Here is an 18,380-nt window from a genome sequence, read left to right as displayed (position 1 = left end):
CACAGGACAGATGCTAGTTATCAAGGCAAGGATGCTCCATCTGCGCTAAGACGTGCCAAAGACAGAGTACGCCGGGTGTAATGTGTCATCTGTCGTTTCGTTTAAAACATTTAGAAATTAATGCAATCTGTACACTGTAGAGATGTTTGTACAAATGCTAACATGATTTTTAAAAGTTTCACCATTGTCCTGTAGTCAATAGCAAATGGGTCTTGTGAACACCCTCTTCCAGAGATGTATGTTACAAATCATAATGGCGATTTGTTCAGCCTGTATCAGTTTGAGGAAGTGTTTTTGTGATTGTGCATTTGTGAAAGCTGGTATGGTAATGGTGGGTCCTCCTCCCTCATCAGATTATCGAGACTTCGTCCGTGGTGTGACCTGTGGTAGACAGATTACGTCAGTCTGCGCAGTCACACTGCAGGTGACAGCAGTTAACGTGCATTAGATCAGTTCAGTTCCCAGAACAGTTCGCATGATCACTCTGTTCCAGTTCCCAGCCCATCTAATCCGGCCAGCTCAGCTCTAAAGCCTTTCACTACCTGCCTCAGGTGGGGCAGGAGTGAAAACAAAGAAGCGTGCAGAGCCTAGAAGAGTGTGAGCTTCTGTGTTGCATGTCTGCACGACTCAGGGAACATTGGGTCTTCCTCTACAACATCTGGGAGGGAGGACGTGTCACTCACCACCATCAGATGGCCGTTCTTGTCCCTGTACGCCATTTGTTCCTGCCCTGTGCTGAAGTCCACAACGTTCTCCTTTCCTCCATGGATCTCAAACTTTATACTGGAAGAGAAGTGAAACATAGGTTCACTACACCAGTGTTTCTGAACCCGGTGTTCTGGGAAGCGCTTCAATCAAAAGCATCGGATAACTGCTTGTATGATGGAAGCTGGGATTTAGTAACCAAAATAACATCATTTAAACACCACTGGTGACACTGCCACCTTGTGGACAATTTCCAGCTTGTTAACCATCCATGTGCGAGTTACAGTACAGCTCCAAGAAATGCTTTGCATCTAAAATTGGTAGACTGCTTAGTGGCCCTGAGGACTGAGTCTGGAAGCAGTCAGGAAACAGTGAATCACATTATGGAGAACTTTGCCTATGTGCAGAGTTTAGCTCCATCCCAGACCTCATACACGTGAGCCAGGTAATCAGAGTCTTCTGAAGAGACTGAGTATTTGGATCAGTAGATTCAGGGTTTGAACTAAACTCTGCAGGAGGACAAATTTCCAGGAAGAGAGGTAATAGTAACTGTTACATAGCACAAGGAATTAGTCATCAAGTTATTATCTTATACCACAGATAATAACACATAATTTGATCAACTACTTTATGGCTGTTTTTTAAAAAAACCCATTAATATGCATTTTATGTAGATCTTAAGTTCCACAGGTCATATTTATAATGTTCTGTGTCTGATGGGAAGTGATGTCAGACTCCTTACCTTCCCTGGAGCACTTTGATGGCGTTCTGCTTGTTTGCAAGCAAGCTGAGTTTGGTCAAAACTTCATAGAGGTGATCACACTGAAGCACAACACCTCCCTGACAAAGCAGGATTTGTTAGGGCATTTCCAAAATTGGTCCATTTCCACTTCATCATTTGACTCCACTCACAGTAACCGTACTACGCCATATTGTTCTTATATCTGTAACAGTGTTTCCCAGTCCTAAGACACCCTGCCCTTCAGATTTTAATATTTTCCCTACTTGACACATCATCTTAAACTTGATGGGAATGATGAGCTGGTGTAATAGTAAATCAGTGAATCAGTGGATCAGTAGTTAAAGTACAGCAGCCAGTATGCAAGTAGTGATCTGGGAAGCGTTATGAGTCGACAGGTTCATGTAAGGTCTGTATTGTTTGAGTCTGAGTTTCTTGTCTGGCTTGGGGTTTAACACATTTAAAATGGATTTTGTCATAAATCTTTTTGATGTTTAGGTAGTAGCACTGAGTGTGTGCTCTTTCCATACTGTGAGTGTGTGCTCTGTCTACACTGACTCTGAGTACATGGTTTGTTCGTTACCTTTTGTTTGGGTCCATCACAAGCAACATGGAAGATCATGAAAGTGTCTCCCAGATTACTGACAGAAACACCTGTGAGCACATTGTCAGAGTACACATTAAAGAAATAGGACACCACTGACAAATGCCAGCAAATGAGCACAAATGGTGATCTGTTAGCATGGCTCATTTTCTATAATCCAAGATGGAAGGGCCACAAACTTATGAAAATGGACGTGGTGTGATGGGTGCTGAAATGACGAGGCACCCAGCAGGTACACTGTGTGGCAGGTACGCCGTGCCGCTGCGAGTCACCTTTGAGAGCAGCATAGCTGATGCTTTGTTTGAGCTTGGCCTCCTCGGCGAGGTGCACCGCAGCCTGGGTCAGGAGCAGCTGTCTCGGCCTCGGCTTAAAGCCGTTCCGGTCATACTTCACCACGGGAACGCTGTACTGGAGAGGGAGAGACGGAGAGAAAGAGATGAAAAAAGGGAATGATATAGCAGAGTGAGGGAGATGGAGAGAGAGAGATGAAAAGGGGGGAGAGACAGAGTGATGAGAGAGAAGAGAGTGATAAAGAGAGTGAGAGATGAAAAGGGAGTGATGAAGAAATAGAGCAATGAAGAGAGAGTGAGAGAAAACTTGGAGCAAGTGTGTGAGTCCAAGAAGAAGAGAGAAGAAGAGAGGGATGGAGAGATGGAGAGACAGATGAAGAGATAGAGTGAGAGAAAAGTGTGTGAGCCCAAGAAGAGATCAACAAGCAGAAGTATACAAAGAGATGAATAGAGATGTTTCCTGAGATAAACAAAGATGTTTCCAGTATATATGTTTAAAAGGCAATCCAAACATTTGTAAATTGCAGTTATAAGTTCATGTCATCATGACAAACCTTGATACGCTCGTGGCGAACCATCTCCAGGACTCGTATGTTGATGTCCTGCTCATCTGCTCAGCAGAGAACAGACACACAATAGTGAACATTAAATAAACAATAAGGCCAAACTCTAGACTGAATGGTTATGGAGGATTAATGTGCATTGACTAGACCAAGCTAAATTTTTCAAATATACCTTAGCCTCATCTGAGCTTCTGGAGTCTATAATGACTATGATGATGTTTGGATAAAGATGATAACACTTACTGATCCTGGTGTCCATGAAAGGCATGGCAACACTCTGAGGGTAGCTGTCCTTCTTGCCTTTAAAGATGGCACTGGTGACCACCTTTATCTGCAGCTAGCAGAAGAGAAGTCATTGTCTCATTAACATTAAAACAGTCACCTAATGATTAAATCATGAGGTATGTAGGAAAGTCATCAAAGAGCAATGATGTATGACCTTTTAAGGCAGAAACTGAGCTTAGCCTCAAAATGACTTTTGTGGTCTGCTTGGAGATGCACTCTAAAAGGCCTTATTAGTGTAGTGCTGAACTAAATCAGCACCCAGCACTGAGTAACCAAGCTTAAAGACAGACTTCAACCAGAAATGCAAAGGACAAGAACATAGCATTGACTATTGAGCTTAATACTCAGTGTCCCCACTGATTCTGATTGGTGATGAGGTGACATGTTCCTTTAGGTTTCAAGCCAGGAAAAAACACATCACCAAACCCAGTATTCCTAGTCCAATTTATTGTGGCCTGGCCTCATGGGGAATGAGCAGAGGAAGAGGAGGGAGAGGAAGAGGGGTAGCTGAGTGATGGTACCTGGGCCTTCCTCTGGGGTGTGAGGCCTCGCACGTACTTCCTCACCATCCAGCGCAAGTGCAGTCGCCGCAGAATCTCTGAAGCCTGTCAGTACAAGAATAGGGCTCCAGGAAAAGGGCTCTAGAACAGGGCTCTAAAGCATGGCTCAAGGATAGTTCTGGAAAATCTCTCCAGAAAGGGCATGTAGTGTAGTAGGGTCTATAATGTTGATCTGGAACATGACCTGATCACAATAGCTCTAGAACATTTCTAGGAACCTGTCACAAAAACAGGAACTGGGATTTAGAAATGCATAGCTCGAGCAGGAACACTCGGGACTGTGGGATCAGGAATATAAAATCCCTCCTCAATGCAGCACAGTCTAGAGTTTTGCCTACTCCATCATGCCTGAGTCAACTCGCACAGGCACTTATCAAGCATGTCTTGAATCAGGTGTATTAGAATAGAAAAAACAAGAAGCCATTAGAGCAGAAGCCCACCCATTATCATATTGTGAGACTCTGAGGTACTGAACCAGTATGGCCAGTAAATCCTTCTTTAAAAAACAAAGCTGCTACATATAGATAGAAGCCATTAGATGCTCATTAGATCTTTTTACCTCTGTCATTACAGGTGGAGGGGAAAGCCATGTGTTTTTATCCAGAACTGTCTTTGGTAAATTGTCTCTCAGCCTCATGAGGTAGCTCTGTCTGACAAAGGCCAGGTACTCTGAATTGTCTGTAGTTTTTGCCTGACCTCGCGTTATATATCCCTTAATAAATCTGTAAAACAACAGATAAAAACAAAAACAGATCAGATGCAAATTCACTAGTGTTCCTCTTAAAGTAAACGCGACCAGCCCTGCTCCTGGAGTTCAGTTCCAGTCCTGATCTTATGCCTGATCCAGTTAATTAGAGCTTTATGAACCAAGATCTCCAGTAGCAGGTGTGAGCATCCAGTACAATCTGATTAGCGTTGATGCCTTTGGTGTCTGTTTGTATTTTATTTCAAGTGTTCCTCCACTCACTGCTTGATCACTTTGACAGCCCACTCTCGCCGTTGTTTTTCTTTCCGAGCCTGAACTCCTCTCCAGCATGTTTCGATTTTGGTAGCTGACAGGAGGAAAATTCAACTCATCACAGTGTCTTAAAAGCAGGATCTACAGGATCTGGAGTCTCGCTTTAGGGGAATATGTCAGGTCCAGATGATTCGTCACTAACCTGCTTCCTTCTGCTTTATGAACTCTCCTCTAGCTCGGTAACCCTTGTATTTTGCTTGAATCTTTGCAACTGCAACATGCATATGTAAAACTTATTTATATGAATATGAATATGAATATCAAAGTCAGTAATCAGTTATCTGACTGAACTCTACTAACCCAACTCATGTTTACAGATCTCATAAGCATCTTCTGTGGCGAACAGCGTCCTGGCGTAGCGAATGAATATTTTAGTCCTGAAAAATGACAGAGATGTAAAATAAATCACAGTAGATGAAATCCAGGTCACTGCCACAGTTTCTCTATGTACAAATAAGTGTTTCCTTTAGTCCTAGAGCAAGCCTGCACTACCTGGATTACTGACACCAGAATCACCTTGACTGATTGAGTCTAAACTTTGGTGTCAAAGAAGGACACATTTTATAATGGGTGTGTCCACTTCCCCACCTCCACCTCTTCTGATTATAAAACTCCTGTGACTCATTAACAAAGCTATTATAAACACTATTATAAACACTTAATGGTTACTCCCCTCAGCTGTGAAAGTACAACAGTCTGTTCCTAATTATTTTATATTTTGTTACTGTTTCTACTTTAGATTTTTAAAAATTAAAATCTTGCAATTGTTTCATTACAGCTGTGTGCACAGGTTTAAACTTACTATGAATTCAGTATGATAATCAGAATCACTTTATTTCTTCATAGAATTTGTCTTGGTGTGTGCATACATGTATGACATGTAACATACTTGACAGACCAGACTGTGTCTGTCTGTGTGTGTGTGTGTGTGTGTGTGTGTGTGTGTGTGTGTGTGTGTGTGTGTGTGTGTGTGTATGTATGTGTGTGCGTGTGTGTGTGTGTGTGTGTGTAACTGTGTATTACCTGCCCATTTTGTACTCATCAGGCTGGTAGCCCAAGTGTTGGACGAGTTTCTCCACACCCTCAGAGGGGACACCACGCCAATGCGGCCAAGTGTGTGGACACAATGGTTTGTACCTGATCAACATTACAACATGCCTGAGCCCTCATAGTGAACCATTTTTTGGGCATTATTAACATTAGCACACAATTCCTTACTGGATGCTCGAGTTATTACATTATACTATAATGTTATAATCAGAGTTGGGAAGTTTACTTTAAACATTAAAGATTACTGATGACCTCATGATAACACTGGAAAATAAAATCCTGTGTTGATCATAATCAAATTTAGTATCCACATGAAACAAATCCCCAGTTCATGATCAACAAAACTATAAGCACTCAAGTGGTGTCGTGCGTGTTAATGAAGGCAAAGAAAAGCATGAATCGCACCAGAAAGATCACACAAATGCACAACTTCTTCTAGTCAGAATTTGCAAGGGAAAGAATCAGAAAAAATACCCCAGAAGCACTCTGAACAAGAACATAATGCATGGTGCATTTTTTAAACCTTTTAATAAATGCAGGCCACATTCATTGTTCATGCTGTTATAATGAGACAACACAGGGCAGGGGGGGTCACAACTACCCTTATATAATCGCTGACCCCCCCAGAGGCTTTATATATATATATATATATATCAGTGTTTGCCCCCTTCCTGATATCTTTTTTTTTTTTGCATGTTATTAGACAAAGATAACACAAGTAAACACAAAATGCAGTTTTTAAATGAAGGTTATTATTATTAAGGGAAAAAAATCCAAACCTACATGACCCTGTGTGGAAAAGTGTCCCCCCCCCCCCCCCCCCCCCAAATAAATAAATAAATAAATACAACATAAATTAACTGTGGTTTATCACATCTTTGAAAAGCTGAGTTCAATTTCTCTAGCCACACCCAGGCCTGATTACTGCCACACCTGTTCTCAATCAATAAATCACTTAAATAGGACCTGCCTGACAAAGTGAAGTAGACCAAAAGATCCTCAAAAGCTAGACAGCATGCTGAGATCCAAAGACGTTCAGGAACAAATGAGAAACAAAGTAATTGAGATCTATTAGTCTGGAAAAGGTTATAAAGCCATTTCTAAAGCTTCGGGACTCCAGGGAACCACACTGCGAGCAATTACCAACAAATGGCGAAAACATGGAACAGTGGTGAACCTTTCCAGGAGTGGCCGGCTAACCAAAATTACCCCAAGAGCGCAGCGACGACTCATCCAGGAGGTCACAAAAGACCCCACAGCAACATCCAAAGATCTGCAGGCCTCACTTGCCTCATCTATATATATATATATAGAGAGAGAGAGAGAGAGAGAGTATATATATATATATATAGAGAGAGAGAGAGAGAGAGAGAGTATATATATATATATATAGAGAGAGAGAGTATATATATATATATATATAGAGAGAGAGAGAGAGAGAGTATATATATATATATAGAGAGAGAGAGAGCGAGAGAGTATATATATATATATATAGAGAGAGAGAGAGAGAGAGTATATATATATATATATAGAGAGAGAGAGAGAGAGAGTATATATATATATATAGAGAGAGAGAGAGCGAGAGAGTATATATATATATAGAGAGAGAGAGAGAGAGAGAGAGAGTATATATATATATATATATATATATATATATAGAGAGAGAGAGAGAGAGAGAGAGAGTATATATATATAGAGAGAGAGAGAGAGAGCGAGAGAGTATATATATATATATATATATATATATATAGAGAGAGAGAGAGAGAGAGAGAGAGAGAGAGAGAGTATATATATATATATATATATAGAGAGAGAGAGAGAGAGAGAGAGAGAGAGTATATATATATATATATATATATATAGAGAGAGAGAGAGAGAGAGAGTATATATATATATATAGAGAGAGAGAGAGAGAGAGTATATATATATATAGAGAGAGAGAGAGCGAGAGAGTATATATATATATATATATATATAGAGAGAGAGAGAGAGAGAGAGAGTATATATATATATATATATATATAGAGAGAGAGAGAGAGAGAGAGAGAGAGAGAGAGAGTATATATATATATATAGAGAGAGAGAGAGCGAGAGAGTATATATATATATATATATAGAGAGAGAGAGAGAGAGAGAGAGAGAGAGAGTATATATATATATATATATAGAGAGAGAGAGAGAGAGTATATATATATATATATATAGAGAGAGAGAGAGAGAGAGAGTATATATATATATATATATATATAGAGAGAGAGAGAGAGAGAGAGAGTATATATATATATATATATAGAGAGAGAGAGAGAGAGAGTATATATATATATATATATATAGAGAGAGAGAGAGAGAGAGAGTATATATATATATATATAGAGAGAGAGAGAGAGAGTATATATATATATATATAGAGAGAGAGAGAGAGAGAGAGTATATATATATATAGAGAGAGAGAGAGAGAGAGAGAGAGAGTATATATATATATATATATGCACATGCTGCATATGTTTCTATCTGATATATTACATTAGGTACTGTCGATTTAATTCAATAATGTATATTTTTACAATAGTTCATTTGAAGTGTATCACTGCATCACACTGCATCACACTCTGACCCCTCCTCCTGCCTGACACTGCGCAGTGTGTACTATTCTTGGTTAGTCTGCAATTTTTTTTTTTTTTTTTTGTGTGCCACACCAGGATTTGCAGTGGCCCCATCGGGACTCCCTGGACATGAAAAACCTCTGGAGTGCCACTGACACAAAGAACTGTTCATTTGATTATGTGACTGTTCATTTGATTTAATGTGAAGATTCTTGCTGTAATGTAATCCTGATAGTAATGGCCATGTTTTTAATGTGATGATTCTTGCTGTAATGTAATCCTGATAGTAATGACCATGTTTTTAATGTGACGATTCTTGCTGTAATGTAATCCTGATAGTAATGGCCATGTTTTTAATGTGACGATTCTTGCTGTAATGTAATCCTGATAGTAATGACCATGTTTTTAATGTGAAGATTCTTGCTGTAATGTAATCCTGATAGTAATGACCATGTTTTTAATGTAATGATTCTTGCTGTAATGTAATCCTGATAGTAATGGCCATGTTTTTAATGTGATGATTCTTGCTGTAATGTAATCCTGATAGTAATGACCATGTTTTTAATGTAATGTAACCTAATGACAGTCTTCTCTGTAACTTTAATGAAATACATTTTCCCTTTTCAGGATCCTGATTCCGTAACACTGTTACGTGTTCCGTTACTGCCCAACCCTGGTTGTGATGAACAGAATTGAAAAAGGTGTGTGCCAGACTACCTTTTCAAAAAGTCCTCATATCTCCTCCGATATGCAAATCCGGCCCGTCGAACTCTCAGGTGTTCCATCAGCCCAAGATACTTCACCTGGTGCTTCACCAGCGCATCATCAAACTTGCCTAGAGAAGAGAGCGAGCAAGAGAGGGAGAGAAAATGTATTTTTAAAAAGTCCTAACTTTTCATATTCATGTATTTATACACTTTTGTACCTTTGTACATTATTCACAGTATAATTAATATGCTGATATTTCCTCAGGCTGCTGTTCACAGGTGGCGCACATGTGAACTGGAGGGTCTTTGTATGCTGGCCCGGAGGTCTCACCTGAGTTCTTGTTGTCGTTGGATTTAAGGCAGCGCACGTACCAAGCTTCCTTAGCCATCAGGATCTCCGTCAGCTCCTGCAGACTGCTCCTGAACTGAGTCGCCACCTGCACATGCGATTCACAGGCTGAATCACTTTGATTCAGTTCACTTGCATTTGGTTGTTGTTCTACTCGATGTATCGCAGGTTCAGGTGCTTTATTCATTTCTGGTTTGTCCTGAGCAATATTAAGGTAGAACCCCTGAATTCCTAATGAAGAACACAACACATTGGAACTCTTATGTAATTCTTATATCACCACTAGTAGTACAGATGGTCCTGTTGGAGAGGAGCAATATGGGAATATGGCATACAAATATAGTGATTTAAACAATAACATATGATTATATATATTAGGATTGTATACAGTTAAAATTGATAAATCACAAGAATATAGAGACCCTGTAGCAGAAGTTACTATTTACTGCTCAGTTCAATATTGTTAATTGTAGTTCAGTTTAAGTGATGTTTAAGTGGTGTTTAAGATCTATCACCATATTACAATATCCAGAAGCAAGAATCCCCCTCTAAACTCCCTATTCCACTCCAGAATGACCCGCACTATGGACCAATCTATGGTGTAGGGCCAAGTCATTCTTTATTAGATGTTCTTGTAATACTGCATAATTCCCATCAATCTGTGACTTTTGATTAAAGAATCATCTTTAGTAGAGATTATAAAACTGGTGGGTACTGTTACATACAAAGACAGAGAGGAGAGACAGGGAGTACAGTGTATAGAGTATAGTGAGTATGTGTTATTTTATTTAGAACCTGAGTTCCTATTTCATTCTCAGCATTTGTAGGTCTCCCTCTTCTTCTTCTTCTTCCAAACCTCACACTAAAGATCACTGCCACTGATGCCACCGCAAAGCTCATAGCCTCAGTGGCCGATCTTTGGGTCAGCCCCCAAATTGTGATTGGCTATTTCCACGGCATAGCTCCGCCCAGCACCTGACCGTTTCCGGCCTCCTCCTGCCGTCCCCTTCATCGGGCAAGAAACACTGCTGCACTATGGAGTTCTTCGACTGCTGCATCACCTGTCAGACGTACACACACACACAGAATCTTTTCAGCCCCATTTACCACTGTCAGCTGTGTGTCCTGGGTGAAGTCATCTTGCTTTCTCCAAGCAAGCCAAGCCAGCTCTCTCAGGTTCATTTACCTCTTTGATGTGCCGGTATAACAGATCGTTGTTTTTGTCAATGAAGCCTAACAAGAAAAATAAATCAAGTCAGAACTACTTAAATGAGCAGCAGCTGAGCACATGGCCTATGGTCAGTGTTTGATATTATTCTTCCATGCGTCAGTAGAAAGAAAACGGAAGTACATTAAAGAACAATTATAGTTTACTCTGGAAATAAAGGTCCTATTCCTTAAGACCAGAGAAATAATAATGCTTTGTCTCCCCTGTCACTTATTTTTATTTATAATGCGAGATGACCCAGAGTGACCCACAATGTCACTCACTATACACTTTAAAGAATGTATGAAGCTATTCTAACAATTATGCATTACATTTTAAAACCTACACCCAGGACCTGTGGCTCGGTATTTATTCTGGTGTTTGACAAAGCTGTCTCACCCACGACACAGTAGGTCACTTCGCCAGCATAGTGTAGGAGACGGAAGTCTCCCCTCTCCAGGGTCTTACGTGTCTTCTTATTGGCCAGCCTGTGTCTGGATTTCAGTCAGAGAATGACAGATATCAGAATACTACTGAAAACAGTGACTCCTGACAGATGATTACTCCCATCAGACCTGCATCAGATTGGTGGTGTTGCCTGCATAACATTCCAGGACATCCAAAAATGCTTCTGGAGACCTACAATGCTGGAGGGTTCCATAATGAAGCAGTTAACCAAGGTTATTGCCCTTCCTCTGATGACATAGCAAAATATCATGTGTTCCTTTTATCTGGTTCTGTTGCTGGTCTAGCCCCTTGTTTCGTTTTCTCCACCCCTTACTAGACTCACCTGTGTCTCATTAGCCCTTGTTAGTCTGAGTATGTAGAGCACTGTGTTTCTCCTGTCTTGTTACTGGTCATTGTACTATGTTTGATGTACCACGTTCTATGTACCACGTTCTATATACCACGTTCTATGTACCATGTTCTATGTACCATGTTCTATGTACCGTGTTCTATGTACCACGTTCTATATACCACGTTCTATGTACCATGTTCTATGTACTGTGTTCTATGTACCACGTTCTATATACCACGTTCTATGTACCATGTTCTATGTACCATGTTCTGGCTCCCTGTTATCAGTTTCTATTTTTTTCTTAGTTTCTTTTTTTTCCTTTTTTTGTTCCATGAACAGCACTGCTTGGAAAATACTCCCAGTGTGAGTGTGTGAGTGTGTGTGTGTGTGTGTGTGTGTGTGTGTGTGTGTGTGTACATGTGCGTGTGTGTGTGTGCTTGTGCGTGAGTGTGTGCGTGAGTTTGTGCCGTGAGTGAGTGTGTGTGTATGAGTGTGAGTGAGTGTGTGTGTGTGTGTGTGTGTGTGTGTGTATGTGTGCTAGAGAGAGAGAGAGAGAGAGAGAGAGAGAGAGAGACTCACGTGACAAAGTGAGGATGGTGGCCCATTTTCTCCTCCAGCTTCTCCAGAAACGTAAGGTCAGTGGAGTCACCTGGCCTCATGCACTCCTCATCCTAACCACAAACACAACAGAAGCGATGAAGTTTTAGAATAAACACAACTAACATGAGTGATAGCTTTAGAATAAACACAACTAACAGGACTGATAGCTGTAGAATAAACACAACTAACAGGACTATAGCTTTAGAATAAATACAACTAACAGGACTGATAGCTGTAGAATAAACACAACTAACAGGACTGATAGCTGTAGAATAAACACAACTAACAGGACTGATAGCTGTAGAATAAACACAACTAACAGGACTGATAGCTGTAGAATAAACACAACTAACAGGACTGGTAGCTGTAGAATAAACACAACTAACAGGACTGATAGCTTTAGAATAAACACAACTAACAGGACTGATAGCTTTAGAATAAACACAACCAGCATGAGTGATAGCTGTAGAATAAACACAACCAGAATGAGTGATAGCTTTAGAATAAACACAACTAACATGAGTGATAGCTTTAGAATAAACACAACTAACATGATTGATAGCTTTAGAATAAACACAACTAACAGGACTGATAGCTTTAGAATAAACACAACTAACAGGACTGATAGCTTTAGATTTAATTAAAACTAAGAGGAGCACCTGCCTTAGATTAAATTAACCCTTTAACTACTGCACTGTTCCGACTTGCAGAGCTCCAGCAGTGCACACACCTGTTAAATCTCTTAAAGAAAAAAGTCGCTAATTAATGGATGTTCTGCAGTGTGCTAAATGTCTGATCACACACAGAATTCACAATTACTGCTTAGACTGGGATTCACAATTACTGCTTAAACTGGAATTTGCAATTACTGCTTAAACTGGAATTTTGTCAGAGTGAGAGATCAGTTATCAGATTCTGAGTTCTGAGTGCTGATGTGAATGGCAGGTCAGTAGCCTCTGACTGTGTTCTGTTGGTTTAAGTTAAACCAGGCTCAGGGGCTGCTCTGGTTTGGGGCCTGAACCAGCACAGACCAGCTTTAACTAGTGTGCAGTATTACCATAAAACTGATAACATACAGTGGCCTACAGTATCATTATTATACCACTGACAGTATTAGTGCATCTCCAGTGTCATTGTACTACTGACAGTATTAGTGCATCTCCAGTGTCATTGTACTACTGACAGTATTAGTGCATCTCCAGTGTCATTGTACTACTGACAGTATTAGTGCATCTCCAGTGTCATTGTACTACTGACAGTATTAGTGCATCTCCAGTGTCATTGTACTACTGATAATATTAGTGCATCCTCAATATTACTGTACCAGCACTGAGATAATTCCTCTGTGTTTCTCGTCCACCAAGTCACAGATGATTTTATTATTGAAGAACTGTACTGGCTCCCACTAACACACACATGGAGAGAGAGAGAGAGAGAGAGAGAGAGAGAGAGAGAGAGAGAGAGAGAGAGAGAGAGAGAGAGAGAGAGAGAGAGAGAAAGAAAGAGAATAATCAAATACAGACTAAAAGTACTGTGCTATTTACCCTAGCATTGTTACATTAAGGCTACACTTCTACATCTTCCCATATAGTCATGAATATAGATTAATATAACTGACACCTAAGCCTAAGCTTTGCCTAAGCTCAGTGCCCTTTGCATTAAAGGTGCAGTAAGGAGTTTTGATTTACCTCAATGCCCTCAGCTTCATAGTTCTCCTGTTCAGATGTCAGTGTGTATTAAAGCTGCAGTAATGAGTTGTGTTTTACCTCAATGCCTTCAGCCTCATACTCTTCCTGTTCAGCCTTCAGTGTGAGCTGGATAAACAACTGCTGGAGCTTCTCATTGCAGTAATTAATGCAAAACTGTTCAAAACTGAAATGTCCATACACACACACACACACACACACACACACACACACACACACACACATAAGCGCACACCACTTGTATATGTGACATCTTGTGCAATGTAAAATGATCTATACTGTTCTATATACATTTTGTGCCACATTGTCCTCAGTTATGAGTGCTGTGGGGTTCATATGCCATATTAGCAGTGCATCCACATATCAGCTCTCTAATTAGCAAGTGCTGTGCTTCATTATCATGCTAATAGTTATTAATGCATATGGGGATTTGGAAAATGCTGCATAACTCAATAACCTTGTAATGGGGTATTTTGAGGTAGCTATGGTGATCAAATGTATTGACATGGCAACCTACAGACCAGTGTCATTGCTGAGCAGAAGCACAGGACAAGCAGAAGCCATGGACAAAAAAATGTTCCCAACTCGTACCTGTTCACGTAAAAGACCTCAAATCCATAGATGTCAAGTAGTCCAATAACAGTCTTTCTGGCAGGGTCCTGAAAATCAGTAATAAAACACAAAATTAGGATTTTAGTATGATGATCTCACACTTAGAGCAGTAGTTCCTTAGACCAGAGTCAGTATTAAATAAAAGATTATAGTGTAAGGCCACTTAGAGTGCAGAACCTATTTAAAGAACATAAAAATTATTGCTGTTTTCTCTCTCTCAAAAAAAATCTCCCATTAATTAATTTATTAATTAATTTTTGTTCCTGACCTGGTTCTCGAGCGACTCGTTGATGTGATTGACAACCCAGGTGAAGGTACGTCCATAGATGGCCTTGGCCAGCGCATCCCTGGCGTAGATGGCATGGTCCACAGTGAAGGGGCAGAGCACCTGGGACAGGACACCAGCATCCAAGAGCAGGGCAAACCAAGGAACCCACAACATGGCCTCCTCTACCCCACTCTACTACACCATACCCTCCTCTACTCCACTCTAATACACAGTTTCCTCCTCTACAGGCTCTATTACCCCACAGCCTCCTCCACCCCACCCTACTACACCACACCCTCCAATCCCCAGCTTTGCTCCACTTTAATACACTATGGCAATCTGTGTGAAATGAGCATGCAGTGTATTATCACATGATGTCTGATGGCAGTCCATAAGCTAAATCTTTCTTTTTTAGGAGGTGGTGTTTGCCACCTAAGGCAATGCTGTTTAAACCATGACCATTTGTCTCAGTTTAAAATCAGCTTCCAGCGATGGTAGTGCAGAAGCGGGGTGAGAAAAGATGCATTACCTCCTCTGCTTTGGCTTCAATCTTCCTGTAGGACAGGGCCTTGGTTAGCACCTGCACGTGGATGCCCAAAAGCTGCACACAGACACACACACACATCCACATACAACAAAAGCAAAAGCTCTTACAAACAGTTTTATACCATTCTGTTACAGAGTGTGTGATGGATGCCTGCCCTGGGCGAAGCTTCATTATAACAGCAATGCTCTTAGTAAAATGTGTAACATGTGTTTACTAGAAACTTCACTGTGCAACATATGGGGAATGTGATTGGCTGGTTGCCGGGGTTTGTGACAGCATCATACCTTCGATACCCAGCGCAGCTCTGGGCTGGAGTTGAGCACTGCGAAGCCTTTGAAGTCTCTGTCAAAGTATATGTTCCCCAGGTGAAGGACACTTGCAATGATCCCGAACAGGTGCTACAGGTGAAATAGGCAACTGATAAAGAAGGTATCATTTTTAAATGGATAACTATATGTATGTACACACATACACTCACTATGACATGCTCTCACCTCAATGTCACTGTCATCAAAGTGGATGACCGTGAGGGCATTTTTGACAGTTTGCCAATCATTCTTATCGTTGATTGTTTTCATACTGGTACACTCTCCCTACAAGAGCACAGAGCAGTTTTGCAATGCCTTCTTTTCTCTTAATCACTTTTTCAATTGCTTAAATCCAGAAAATCCAGAAATCCTCAATAGTTAATCTAATCTGATCTATCCAATCTTCAATCTAGAAGGAAAAAATTGGCTTCTGGGGTGAGCTGGCTGGGGTGGCCCAGCTGGGGTGAGCCAGCCGGGGTGACCTAGCTGGGGTGACTCGGCTGGCGTAGGCCAGAGTACCTGTGCCAAGTAGTTATAGTATTCTGTGTCTCTCTCCAGACCCAGCTGTCTCAGCAGGTCCTCATCTGCCCCCTCTACCAGCTGGTAGAAGATGTGGAAGTTCCTTTCGCCATGATTCTGATGGACCACGCGGGACTTCTCTAGCAGGTAGCTGAGGATGTGACCTCCCACGGCATCTCCCTGTGACAGGAAATGATAATTTGCCCAAAGGGTCTTCTGTGTCCAGCAGGGGAGACACTGCACAACCAGTCAAAAAGACCTGAGCTGTAGGGGTGTACATATGTGTAAAGTCTTATTCCAGCACCCACCTGGGAATTTTGGACCAGCAAAATTCAGTGTTACTACTAGCTTTCACTATTTGTTGGCCAGTTTAAGCTTTTCAGTTAAACCACCCCTTTGATAGAACAGTTTTCAAGATGCAGGTTAAAGGTACTGCTCGACTAAATAAGATAATCTGTGGAGTTTAGCCATTAGAAATCTCCATTTAGTCCAACACTAGTCTTAATATCTGACAGCGCATGTGGTCCAATATAATACTAGAAACAAAGACAGACAACAAGGGAATGATAAAATAAGTGCCAGTGGGAAATTTGTAAAAGCAGTCCCAACCTGACTGTCAAACTGGATGTCCATGTACTTCCCGAAGCGGCTAGAATTGTCATTCTTCAATGTTTTGGCATTTCCGAAGGCCTGATGAGCAAAAAAGAAGACCACCGTTAATAATCTAATGTCCTGGAGAATTCTCCAGCACACTGCTGCATGTTTAAAGGTTGATGGAGTGTGTAGAGGCAGCAGGGCTTTGATGACCTGACCTCCAAAACGGGGTTGGACATGAGCATGCGGTCACGCACGGTGTCCAGCAGGGCGCTGCTGGGGCAGCTGACAGCGTAGTACTGCAAGATCTTCTTAGTCGTCTCCGTCTTGCCCGCACCACTCTCGCCCGAGATCAGGATGAAGTGGTTGTTGGCCTCTGTCAGCATGGTTTGGTAGGCGTTGTCAGCCAATGCGTAGCTGCGAGTGGAGGAATCGGAGGTGGAGAGTTGTGTATCTCAGCAACTCGAGAACGTGGAAAAGTATTACCATGCATCAGCCTTCAATAACAGTTTTTGTTCTGCTTCTTTTGTAAAGAACCACCTTAGCCAAGCACAGTCAGCTCTAAAGGCAGCTCTAAAGGCAGCTCTAGAGACAGATCTACAGTCTGCGTTGGACTCAGTTCCACAGTCTGCTCTAAAGTACATTCTACATTTGGATATAGAGTTGGATCTACAGTCTACTCCAGACTCGGTTCCACAGTCTGCTCTAGACTCGGTTCTACAGTCGAATCTAGAGCAAATTCTACAATCCACTACAGATTCAGTTTTACAGTTGGCTCTAGAGTAACATTTTGATGTCTCTTTTTTCTAGGCCAGGTGTGTTGAGACTCAGGGCAAGGCAAAAATGTAGATGGCTGTTGGGTCCTTAGGGACTGTGTGGGAAGCACGGGGTAATGGGCTAGTTACTGATGGGGCAGAAGGCTGGGGAGGGGGTCATCAGTATGGGCGGAGTCACACACACACACACACACTTACATGTGAGGTGGAAGCTCATAGAAGTTAACCCCCATATAGAGGTCCATGTGTTTTTTGCTGTAGATATCCAGCTCTTTGTATGGATTCACTGAGATCAGAAGAGTCCCAATATAAGTCTAGAAAGAGACAAAAAGAGAAAAAAGAAAATAAGGATGAAAGAGGTTTTTAAAAAGCTTTTAAAAATCGCACAATATTTTAACATGTGATAACTGCCCATTAATTAAAGTTTGACGTGCTCACGCCTGACCTCAGTTAGCAGGCTTAGTAACGAGAGTGGTGTAAAAGAGAAGCATTCCCTGGACTGAATTAGTTGTCTGGACTCTCAGACATACGTAGATCAGGTCCACTGAGAAGCGTGTCTTCAGGTTGTCCAGGACTGCCCCCTCACTCTTGTGGGCATCCAGCAGCACTAGGTCTTGGACGCCCACTTTGTCTCGAGCCGTGAGCGCTCCCTCCAGGTCCCGCAGACCCAGCTTGCTTTTTCCCTTCTGCCAATCAGAGAACAGACATCGCTGATTGAAGAGCGAACGTGGTTGGACCACGATTTGTGTGGCTGGATATGATTGGCTGACAACAGGGCTCTTGCGTTCTGGTCTTGTAGGGGCGTAACACTGCATAGTTCAGTGTCTCCACGGCTTCACTAAACTCAGTTCAGTGGAGGAAAGGTGCTAGCTATTGGGAGAACCAAATAAGGAATGTTACAGCAGGTAAAACTCAAATGTGCATAACTGAACGATAATCGGAGAACGCTTGCTTTTTTTGTTGCACAT

The 18,380-nt window shown here is 41.4% G+C and overlaps 1 protein-coding gene across 1 annotated transcript; it reads right to left on the bottom strand.

Moving 5' to 3' along the window:
- Nucleotides 1-587: 587 nt before the first annotated feature.
- On the bottom strand, nt 588-18,227 carry myo1ha (myosin IHa). The gene is made up of 30 exons (XM_035525935.1): nt 17,943-18,227; nt 17,611-17,726; nt 16,855-17,053; nt 16,652-16,732; nt 16,043-16,222; nt 15,710-15,808; nt 15,500-15,613; nt 15,198-15,269; nt 14,669-14,788; nt 14,380-14,447; nt 13,849-13,954; nt 13,407-13,487; nt 12,062-12,153; nt 11,083-11,177; nt 10,663-10,709; nt 10,457-10,537; nt 9,459-9,564; nt 9,138-9,255; nt 5,788-5,901; nt 5,065-5,141; nt 4,907-4,975; nt 4,714-4,798; nt 4,306-4,468; nt 3,708-3,791; nt 3,145-3,238; nt 2,893-2,948; nt 2,321-2,456; nt 2,028-2,098; nt 1,448-1,545; nt 588-783 (listed from the first exon to the last, which is right to left on the bottom strand). The coding sequence occupies exons 1-30, from the start codon at nt 18,225-18,227 to the stop codon at nt 588-590; spliced, it is 3,303 nt and encodes a 1,100-aa protein (XP_035381828.1).
- Nucleotides 18,228-18,380: the final 153 nt, after the last annotated feature.

This window comes from Electrophorus electricus, chromosome 5, assembly GCF_013358815.1.
Source record: "Electrophorus electricus isolate fEleEle1 chromosome 5, fEleEle1.pri, whole genome shotgun sequence".
In the NCBI taxonomy this organism is placed as follows: domain Eukaryota; kingdom Metazoa; phylum Chordata; class Actinopteri; order Gymnotiformes; family Gymnotidae; genus Electrophorus; species Electrophorus electricus.
Note: the sequence above shows the minus strand (reverse complement) of the source record. Positions and strands in the feature narration are given on the sequence as shown.